The following is an 11,029-nucleotide window of genomic DNA, read 5'->3' on the forward strand; positions in this document are numbered from 1 at the left end:
TATATTAGATGTGTCTTCTCTCGTGAAAACCGACGAGAAGAACGTGTTCAACCTCTCAGCTACCTCTTTATCCTCCTTAATCACTCCCTTCCTATCCCCATCATCCAACGGCCCCACCTCCTCTCTCGCTGGTCGCTTCCCCTTTACGTAACTGAAGAATGCCTTGAAGTTTTTCGCCTCCCTGGCCAGCCCCTCTTCGTATTTCCCTTTTGCTTTTCTAACCTCTCGGTGGCATTCCTTTTGGCATTTCCTGTGCGCCTGGTGATTTTCCTCCGTTGGGTCCTTTTTCCATCTCCGGAAGGATACTTTTTTGTCATTTATTGCCCTCTTTACTTCTGTTGACATCCAAACCGGGTCCTTTGACTGCTTGTTCTTGCAGCCTTTCCTGAAACTGGGGACTTACATTCTTTGTGCTTCCTGCAGGGTGTCCCTGAATAGGGTCCCAGGCGCTTCCTACAGTCTCCATCCTAAAGATGTTTCTGAGCTTCCTCCCCACCATTTCCCTCATAGCAACATAGTTCCCTTTCCTAAAGTTGAGCGCAGTTGTTGCGGTCCTCCTTACTATGGGTGTCCCCCTTTCTAATGTGAATCTGATCGCATTGTGGTCACTGTTGCCTAGTGGCCCTCCCACTTCTACCCCTCTTGCAGGCCCCCCTAATCCGTTTAGGATCAGGTCAAGAGTAGCACCCTCTTGCGTCGGTTCCCTGACTAGTTGCTCCATGAAGCAGTCCCTCACAGCCTCTACAAATCCTGTTTCCCTAGTGCAGTTGGAGTGACCCGTACTCCAGTCTATCCCCGGGTATTTGAAGTCCCCCATCACTGTTACACTTCCAGTCCTGCATTCCTGTCTCAGTTCAGCTTCCAAGTCGTGTCCGACTCCTTCCGGCGTACCAGGTGGGCGATAGTACAGCCCCAGTTTTATGCCTGCACCCTTGTTTCCCGGCAATTTGACCCATAGTGATTCCAGCCCCTCTGCCTTCGTTGCCATATCCATCCCGACCGAGTAAATAGAGTCCTTTATATATAGTGCTATGCCTCCCCCCTTCTTGTGGGTCCTGTCCCTCCTGTAGAGCTTGTACCCCAGCAGCGCTACATCCCATTGATTCTCCTCTGTCCACTTCAAATTCTGGTCCATGCCTTGAGCTGGCCTTGCTGGAGATTTTGGGGCAATCCTGGATTTCTGACCACCCCATCCTGGTGCATTATGGGGCTTGCATCATTGCTTTAAATGGATGGGATCAGGCACTTAATTCAGTTGGACTTAGCTGAGCATGCATGGTAGAGCCAGCATTAGTGGCCAAAGCGTGCCTGCTGAATTAAGTGCTGCTCATTCAGCACTGGCAGGACTCCAGCAGGGAGACATCTTCAGCTAGCAGGACTTGGCATCCCTGCCAGCAAAGGTAATGTTTTATTGCAGTGGCTGTGTGTGTTGGGGGTGGGGAAAGAATACTGGGCCCCCTCAGTCCACCTTTGGGACTTCTGGCTATGCCCCTGACTTGCATAACTAGTTTTTAACTAATCCCCCCTCCTCCCAGACTCAAAAACTAGGGTTGCTACACGACTCTAGAAAAAGGATGACGGATTGAGACATCCTGGTTTTATTTCCATTACTTTCATAGAAGTAAAACCCAGATGTTTCTATCTGTCCTCCTTACTGCTATTGGAAGTAAAACCCAGATATCTCAATTCGTCCTCTTTATTTCTGGAGTCATATGGTAACCCTCTCAAAACTCTCCTCTCCCCTGAATGAGTCTTCCACACCCCCACAACCCTCCAAGTTCTAGGTAGCCTTCCCTAGGCCTACCTGTATCCCTAGTGGTTCTAGTGGGGGCGTTAGGGTCAAGAGTAAAACCCCCTCATTCCTGTCCCCTTGCGGCTGCTATCTGCAAATGGCTACTGCAACCTCTCACTCCTTTATCATGCCATATCCTACTTTTATGTAACTTCACATTTCCTTAAGGGCATGGCAGGGTTTAAAATGCCAGGCTGGTGTGGGTAGCATTAGGTGAAATGCTGCCAGTGCCTGAAACGAGCCACCTCATTTAAAGGTAGACAGAGGGAGGGTGGCCTAAGTGAGAGAGGATTGCCAAACCCAGGATTGGAGGCTTTAACTGCATCAGGGGAGCAGATGAGGTAGGCCTCATCTGGTCCATGCCTTGAGCTGGCCTTGCTGGAGATTTTGGGGCAATCCTGGATTTCTGGCCACCCCATCCTGGTGCATTATGGGGCTTGCAGCATTGCTTTAAATGGATGGGATCAGGCACTTCAAATCCCACACTGCTTTGGGATGTAAATTCACAACCAGGACTGGACAAAAAGTCTCCAGCTTGGAAGTGGATAACTTGGCATCTGTATAAGAGGCTGATTCCTCACTTTGTCCTCCTGCTCTTCAGGTAAACTGGGGTGCAGCAGAGGCAAAGCCATAGCCCCTAGGGTGGAGGTGGGAGAGGGAAGAAAGCCTTGGTCATTATATAATAGTGACACCTGCTGGCCAGAACATCCTACCTGATTCTGTGCCACAGATAGTGTCTCTACCCAAGACACTGCAAAGAATGAGGTAGGAGGAAAATACCCTGGCAAGGTGCAAATGAAGATTCATGGCACTATAGTGCAGTAAAGACTAGTTTCAATTAATCTTCTGTAGGAGCCCAAAAGAACTGCATAGATGTTATTTACCCAATGCTATATATAAAAAATAAAATAAACTTGAAAAACTTATGTCAGACCTAAAAACAAAAATTCTGTATCATAGGCCAACCAATGTGCTCCAAATCTTATCAACTTTGGAACTTTTTTTTTTTTTTTGCTGATTTTGGTGATACCCTTGCTAGACTGGGACAGTTTTCCAGAGATACAAAGTTACTCAGTTCCAGACTTTTTTGCCAGTCCTGGTCTTGAATTTACATCCCTAAGCAGTATGGGATTTGTAGTGCCTGATCCTGCCCACTGAAATCAGTGCTGCTGATCCCATAACGTATTAGGGTGAGGTAGTCAGAAGTCCAGGATAACCCAAATCGCCAGCCTGGAACAGGTATCTCTGATTTTGTAAGCTTCCCATCTATAGGCTAGATGCACAAAACACGGTCGTTAAAACCGTTTGAGTTGCTGTTGGCTGTTTTGGCCAACTTTAGAACAGTGACTGATGTTCCAACAAGTTTCCATGCAAATAATTTGTACAGAGGCTCACTGTAATCCCAGGAGGGAGGGGCCTTAGGCATCTGAGCCAATTGGGGCCTTAGACTCCTCCCTCTGTATCACAGGATGCATTAGGAAGGGGAAGGCCTGCCATTTTGCAGTGGCGGCCTGCGGAACAGGAGGGTCTGGACATCCCTTCTGTTGTCATCAAATTACAAGGTACAGGGGAGGTTCGTGGGGTGTGGGGAGTTCAGAGGGGGGCATTCTGTGACAGGAGGGAGTGGGCATCCGTCAAGCCAATTTTTAACAAAGGGGAGGGGAAGGGTCAGTTGGGGAGGCCTGGCAAGGGGGGGGGGGTTAAGTTTCACAGGAGAGGTCATTGTGGCAGGAGGGAGTGGGCATCTCTTCTGCCAATCGTAAGTTGGAGGGGTTGGTTCAGGTGTCAGAGGTTCGGGAGGGCTGGCGGCAGGAAGGAGTGGGCATTCCTCCTGTCAATCTTCAGTTGGGGTGATTGGTTTGGAGGTGTTGGGGGTTTGGGAGGGCAGGGGCTGGCGGCAGGAGGAAGGGACAGAGGGTGTGTGCTTTTTTCTTTTTTTATAGGGGCAGATATTGTGTGTGTGTAAAAATGCCTCAATAGTTCAGTGACAGGAGGCTGCTTTGGGGCTTCCCCTGTCACTCAGCTGTTCAGGCTTCCCCAAATCAGCTCTGAACATGTATCAGTCGCTCTCAGAGCGACCGATCAGATGGAATTCCGGCGAGTCTCTGGGCAAATCATTTGCATGAAAACTTGTTGGAATATCAGTCACTTTTCCAGTCAGCCAAAAAGTTGGCCAACAACGACTCACAGTGTTTTGTGCATCTAGCCCTGCATGAACTGTGCTGATTCACAATCTCACCATCAGCCTGTAGGTATCTTTTAATGCAGTGTTTTTCAACCTTTTTTGGGCAAAGGCACACTTGTTTCATGAAAAAAATCACGAGGCACACCACCATTAGAAAATGTTAAAAAATTTAACTCTGTGCCTATATTGACTATATATAAAGTAATTCTCTTGAATAGATATCAACTAAACACAAAGAAAGTATTTTATAATTACTTTATTATGAAATATTAAGTAAACAGAATAGTGAAAAATTATAAAATACTTTATTCAGTGCGAAACCTGGGCCTGTTTGGCTGAACACAAAGCTGATATTCTGGCTGGAATCGAAGAAAGACACACACGTAGCTCTTCGTCAACAGCTCTCAGTCTCTCTCTGTATTTGGTTTTTATAGCATACAAAAATAGACAAATATACCCTCCATCCTTTTTATTAAACCACAATAGCAGTTTTTAGCGCAGGGAGCTGCGCTGAATGCCCAGCGCTGCTCTTGACACTCATAGGCTCCCTGCACTAAAAACCACTATTGCGGTTTAGTAAAAGGTGACCATATTGTAAAATATAGACAGCAGATATAAATTCAGAACTGTGCATAGTAAGTGAAGGGAAGTTTTCATCTCTGGGAATTTACCCAGTTAACTATTAAGTTATTTGGGCAAATTCCTTTGAAAACTGTGGTAATACTGCCTCCACTTTGCTAAATTTAAAATAAAATCATTTTTCCTACCTTGTCTGGTGATTTCTGGTTGCACTTTCTTCTTCTGACTGTGCATCCAATCTTTCTTCCCTTCTATCAGCCTGTATGCTTTCTCTCCTCCACACCTCATTCCCTCCCCCAACTTTTTCTTCCTCTCTCCCTGACCTTTCTTTCTTTTTTTCTGTTTCTCTTCTTTCCTTCTGTTTCCCTGCCTGCCCCCTTTCTTTCTTTCTCCCTGCCGTTCCCCAAGCCACTGCCACTGCCGCTGCCGCTGCCATTGGGGAACAGGACCCACCAATGGATAACAGGCCCCAAAGCCGACGTCGACGCATGGTCTCCCTGACGTCAATTCTGCAATCGGAGAGGAAGTTCCGCCCAGCCAGGCAGCGATTGGCTGGCCCGAACTTCCTCTCCGACTGCAGAATTGACGTCGGGGAGAAGAAGACTTATCGGCTCGACAGATTAGATCGCCAAGACAAAGTGAGTCCTGGGTGATCAACTCACTTTGCCTTGGCGAGCTACTGGCGCCCCTGCCTCGGGCCCCCTGTCAGCTCCGGGCCCCTGAATGCAGGACTGGTAGTACTGCCCTGATGGCGGCCCTGCGGCACACCAGGCAACATCTCGCGGCACACTAGTGTGCCGCGGAACAGCGGTTGAAAAACACTGTTTTAATGAAACAATTTGTACTCTGGTCCATTGGTGTAGCTGGGACAATAGGCTCTGGGTGAGAGGACTGAGATCATTCCTCCCAGGTCCAGTGCCCCCCTGAGTCTGGCACACTCACTCTCTGGATCCGGCACGTCCTCCCTGCGCTGAGCTACTTACCCGCCTGCTGGCGGGACCTCTCTTCTGCTGCATCTCGCCCAAAGGAAGTTGCATCAGTGTGGTAGGACGTGGCAGAGGAAAGGTCCCATGGGCCAGAGATGCAGCCTTTAGTTCTGTTTCTGATGCTGTAGCTGTGGAGGACCCAGCCCTCAGGACATGGAGAGGATGGTTTAGCTGTAGGCGGTCCCGGGCATTTTGCTGGGCTTGCTCAATGGTAGCTAGCTACACCCCTACTCTGGTCCAGCACAGGGCAGATTAGCTCAAATGCTCAGCTCTTCAGCAATTGACTGTGTAATTGAAATCCCATTGTGATTACATTCCGTTTTAATTCCAAGGTAAAAGTGTAATACAGGTGCTCTGCAGTCTTTTCTAGGGCCATCATTTCAGTGACATGAAAAATGTCGCTGACACATCCCAAGTCATTGTACAACATTAAAACCTGAGAATGAGCAGAACAAAACATAAACGTTCATTAAATGCACAGGCTTTTGAAAGAGGGTGCACTATTTGGGGGAAAAAAAGGATACACTCTTTCTGAAAGTGCACTTTTTTCTGATAGTGCATGTGTGACCACGGCATCAGGAGAGAAGTGCCCCCTTTTGCCAAATAGAGTGTGTTCAATGACTTTGCTCCCAAGCTGAGAAAAAATGGCCAGTCAAAATAATCGAAATAAATATTCCCGGAAACTTACACGAAACAAACATTTTCTGGCTGCCTATTCCTAGTAGTCAAAGCTGGGGAGCAAATCCACATTGCTCCCCAGATCTCTGCTGCTGATCCCAATAGAAACATTTTAAATTGACAGCTTCCGTACAGGGTAGCATGCGGTTATGAGCATCAGACTTTCAATAGGAAGTCTGTTTTTTTTTTTTCTTGTGGACCGCTCCACAATGTCACCCGGCAGGAAGAACAAAGCTGCAGGCTGCACATGTCTTAACTGTTTAGTTAAGCGGCTCCAACTTTGGAATTTAAAGGGGCTGGTGTCCTATTTTATTTTCACGCAGACAGTAACTACTTCAAAGACAATATAAAGAAAATGTGTGGAGAGAGGAAAAAAAAAAAAAAAAAAGCCTGTCCTTAAGTGTAGCTGAAGTTGTTTATTCCTGGGACTCTGCGGCTGGGGAGAGGCCTGTGATCTTTCTTGATTGTCCCTTCTGTTTCACACACACACACACAGGAAAAAAAAAAAAAAAGTTTCTGCGGAACGGAGCATTGAAGGCCGGACATCTGTCGCTGTTTTGGGGCAGGCAAGTTAGCCATTCAAAGGAAACAGTGCCCTGTCAGGCCTGATTGATGGTCACAAGCCTCTGGGCTCGGACCCTCGTGTGGGAAAAGAGCCTCAGCCAAAGGAAGGCATTCATTCGCATGCTAATTCAAGGCTATAAATAGGAGAGAGCGGCGGGAAGAAACCAGCTTCTTCCCCTTCATCTCCCCCCGTTCCTTCCCCCGGATTACAATGACTGCCGCGGATCTAGGCAGCAATATGCAGAAACTGGCTAGCACCAAAGAGGAGCGGAAGGTGAGTGAGGCCTGAGATCCCCCCCATATGCCGCAGCTCCAGCTCAACGCCGTCTGGATGCGAATTTATTCATTAGAAGGCTCCTAGGGGTTGTTTTACAGGCTCTTGGGGGGGGGGGGTGTAAAGAATGAGCAACAAATAGATTAAGATTGCTTGCAAGGGAACCGGGAAGGGGTAAAACGCGGATCTCACGGACCAGACGGACCTCGCGGATCTAAACCCGCACGTCCTTAAAAATATGAGGTCCGTGCTACTTGGCATCGAGGTCTGTCAGAGCCAGAAACTAACTACAAGCGGCACGGACCTCAGATTTTTAAGGACGTGCGTTTTACCCCTCCCCGGAACAGGGATCCAGCTCTAGCTGAGGTTTCCTTTCCGAGAATAGGCAATACTCGGTTCTGAAGCCTGGCAATATGGTTGCACTGATCTCTAAAACGTATCTTTCCCCCCCCCCCCCCCATTTGTTTGCTCATTAGTTAAGGAAACCTTTGATTGAAAGAAAACGGAGGGAACGGATAAATAACTGTTTGGACCAGCTGAAAGAAACTGTCGTGGGCGCTTTTCGTTTGGACGTAAGTGCACGGACTGTGCTGTTCAGATCTCTTAGAGCTTTTTAAAATAACGTTTAATAATAACATTTCTTAGTTTTCTGCACACCTAGGTGCCCCCTGTATTGAACAAGTTCCTTAACTGTGTGTGGAATTTAGTGATGCATTTAGTGCCCCCGAATCGATTTGCAATATTGACACTTATGTCTACATATCATACGCATGCTCATTGGACCCACTCTGGGAGTGAAACGTTTTATCACTTTTTTTCTTTTTCAACAGCAATCTAAACTGGAAAAAGCAGACATTCTTGAAATGACTGTAAAACATCTTCAGAACATCCAAAGTAACAAGTTGATGGGTGAGTGTGCCTTCGGGGATCTTTCTTTTTTCTTTCTGGGGCCCATGGAATTTGTTTTTTGGGTTTTTCACATACACTTCTCCCTCTATATTTGCTGTGGTAGGGAATTAACAGAACTGCAAATACAGAAAACCCGCGAATAACTTTTTCATTTGTTATTCACTGTTTTCTATTAAAAACCATCGTGAATATAGTGAAACCGCGTATAACATGATGGGAGACCTGGTCTGTTCCTGAAGGAGAGGCAAAACATGGTGAAGAAAGTGCTGGGAATCAGCGATTTTCTCTGTAAACGCTTGGAATCAGCGATTTCTCTATGCAAGCTGATGTAATTTTGGGGGAGGAGCCAGCAAGCTAAAAACCGTGACTAATCGAAACCACGAATGCTGAAACTGTGAATACGGAGGGAGAAGTGTATATGGATTTGGGGTGAAGTGTAGTAGAAGTTGATTCCAGGTTCAAAACATGCTACTCCTTTCTTAAGATATCAGCTGGGGCACTGCTGACTTTAAATCACTTTCTATTACTTTTTCATTGGGTTTTGTTTCATTCTGTCCTCACATTTTTATGCATGCTTCTATTTTGTTAGATTAGAAAATAGCCATCTTTCAGAATCCTTCCCTAATGCGACCTTTTTATAATTCTATCTCCTTGAGGTACTCTTATTAGCTAGTTATCTTACACTCATATACGAGGGGTTGCTGAGAAGTTCTCAGCCCAACCAACAAAGTTGGGGCAGTCTCCATCAAGGGCTATACACTTAGGCCCAGGTTCTCTATATGGCACCGATCACGTGTCAATCATGTGGCAGCGTTGTATAGAGAACCGTGCCTCCGTGAAAAATAGGCATGAATCGCACTTAACGCCACATCCAGCATTAGCCATGCCCATAGTGGTGTTGTGTAAGGCACCGGTAAGCATCTCCGGAGGCATGATTCAGGCACCCTTTCTTAAGGTGCCAGTAGTCATTTTAAATTTAAAGTTTATTTGCCGTTTCAAACAGCATTTCCCAAATGAACTTAGGCACCGATACAGTGCCTAAGTTAAGGTGCTGTTTGTAGAATTTCCCCCTTAGTCCAGAGATTTTACACTTTTTTCGTTCCGTACTTTTCCCGACGGAACGAAAAAAAAGTTGAAAATCAGCGGACTAACTTTATAGCCCTCAACAGAGAATGCCCCAACTTTGTTGAGCTGAGAACTTTTCAGTGGCCCCTCGCGCTGCATACGGTATGTAGACTATGTCATTCCGGGCTCTATTCAAAACTAGCAGAGCAGTAACATGTAATTTTCTAATGGAGGAGGGATGGTTATACAGGAAGAGCTTACTGAAGAGAAGCAAGGATAACACAAAATATTTTAATTATTTTGCACTCCAGAATGAAGCTCATGATTTTAAGTTATAAGTTATGAGGCAAAAATAGTCTTGTAAATCTTATTGATTACCACTAGAGGGGGGTCTGGAGCTGAAAGGCATCAAATCCTGCTGTGGGAAAAACTATGAGTTTCTGTTATGTGAGGGGGTATTTGTATGATGATACACCAGATTCTTCCTAATTGTCTGTAATAAGCCTTTCATATTCACTGAATTCAACTCATTAATGCATTAATTTACAGAAGGCTTCTATAGCAGTCTTTGCTGTAGGCATGGTCCTATGAATTTAATTTTAAATGTATTTTTATTGTAACCAACAAACAGCATGATTGCATACAATGATACAGACTTCCCCAAGGTACATTCGTGCATGAAACATAAACAGCCATTATAGAAAGAATATACAATTTTATTTCTCCTTAATTAACCTACATTCACTTCCCATTTAATACAGCAGATTCCAAAGTGGGTCTGGAAGCTCAGCAGAGATACAGCACTGGTTACATTCAGTGCATGCACGAGGTACACAACTTGCTCCTGACCTGTGAGTGGATTGACAAGGCCTTGGGAGCCCGTCTGCTTAACCACCTTTTGAAGTCCTTGCCCAGATCAAGCGTGGAGAGTGGCAAAACCACACCGAGGTCCTCACCCCATGATCCACCGTCAACAGCAATAGAGAACTGTCCTGCCCCAAAGCAGGAAAACCCTGCAGCTTCTGGCCTACCTCCAGACCAGCTCTTCCATGCCGAGGACAAACAGCCTTTGAAAACCTCATCTCAGCCTCTCTCCAAGCAGCCTGGCGTAGCCCCTCTCAGCCAGATCCAGCAACCCACTTGCTCTTATTTTTATAACCCAAGTATGGGGTCACTGGACATGTGGAGACCATGGTAACCTATACTTACAAACAAACTTTACTTCTAATCTGTAGTTACCTCTTTATATGTATCTTATAGATATGCTTCTTTAAAACACTTTTGGAGCAAGACTGTTCCTGTAGGTGTACTAAAGACCAGATACTTCAAGCCGAAGTAATCCTATATTGTAGCCTATATTGTAGAAGGCTGCCTGTTATTTGTATTTATTTAATACATCTAAATTATTGTATAGAACCTTTCTTGGGCTTTTAGTGTACAGTAATTTAAAAAAATACTTCTTTTTCATGCTTATAATATTAAAAGAATTAACATTGTATTAATAAAGATGGAATTCCCATATTTTTCTTGTCTCCTGCTTTTGCTAAGGGCAGAAGCTTTTATCAGTTCACTGATAAATGTCACTCTAAAATAAAAATGAGATGTTTAACTTATTCAGATGCTACTGTGCAAAACAGAATCATCAATTTATAATCCTGTGAGCCCAATTTTATGTTTAGCTTGCAAAATTGTAGGCATTCTATTACCTGCATACACACTTATGCACATAATTTAATTGATAAATTAGCTGCTAATTGACACTAACATTTGATTATAAGTCATAATTGGTGTTAATTGGTGCTAATTTGCATTACACACATACCTGCACTTAGGGCTAGATTCACTAACCCCCGATTCCGTGTCTGATCTGTGCCAGATTGCATGCAGGCCGTCGAATTTAGTAAAGGCCTGCATGCAAATGGGGATGATCATTGACACGCCTTCCCCCACCCACCACACGGATCGCTAGAGAGCGATCCTTGAGCATGCGCAGACCT

The 11,029-nt window shown here is 45.5% G+C and overlaps 1 protein-coding gene across 3 annotated transcripts; it reads left to right on the top strand.

Annotated features, from left to right (window-relative positions):
- Nucleotides 1-6,429: 6,429 nt before the first annotated feature.
- On the top strand, nucleotides 6,430-10,553 carry LOC117366932 (transcription cofactor HES-6-like). Of its 3 annotated transcripts, none has more exons than XM_033958990.1 (4): nucleotides 6,430-7,058; nucleotides 7,535-7,630; nucleotides 7,889-7,967; nucleotides 9,797-10,553. In XM_033958990.1, exons 1-4 carry the CDS (start codon nucleotides 6,996-6,998, stop codon nucleotides 10,228-10,230), a joined length of 672 nt encoding a protein of 223 aa, XP_033814881.1. In that variant the 5' UTR covers nucleotides 6,430-6,995; the 3' UTR covers nucleotides 10,231-10,553. The 3 variants fall into 3 exon arrangements, with proteins under 3 accessions (XP_033814881.1, XP_033814882.1, XP_033814880.1); XM_033958989.1 differs by having other exon boundaries at nucleotides 6,432-7,058; nucleotides 9,794-10,553; XM_033958991.1 differs by lacking the exon at nucleotides 7,535-7,630 and having other exon boundaries at nucleotides 9,794-10,553.
- The last annotated feature ends 476 nt before the right edge of the window (nucleotides 10,554-11,029 follow it).

Source organism: Geotrypetes seraphini, chromosome 9 (genome assembly GCF_902459505.1).
Source record: "Geotrypetes seraphini chromosome 9, aGeoSer1.1, whole genome shotgun sequence".
NCBI classification, from domain to species: Eukaryota; Metazoa; Chordata; class Amphibia; order Gymnophiona; family Dermophiidae; genus Geotrypetes; species Geotrypetes seraphini.

Excerpts from the sequence above, each read along its gene's own strand:
- LOC117366932 (XM_033958989.1), top strand. The coding sequence starts at position 6,996 with ATGACTGCCGCGGATCTAGGCAGCAATATGCAGAAACTGGCTAGCACC. Across the intron at positions 7,059-7,534 it reads GCACCAAAGAGGAGCGGAAG|TTAAGGAAACCTTTGATTGA; the intron begins GTGAGTGAGGCC and ends TTTGCTCATTAG. Across the intron at positions 7,631-7,888 it reads TGGGCGCTTTTCGTTTGGAC|CAATCTAAACTGGAAAAAGC; the intron begins GTAAGTGCACGG and ends CTTTTTCAACAG.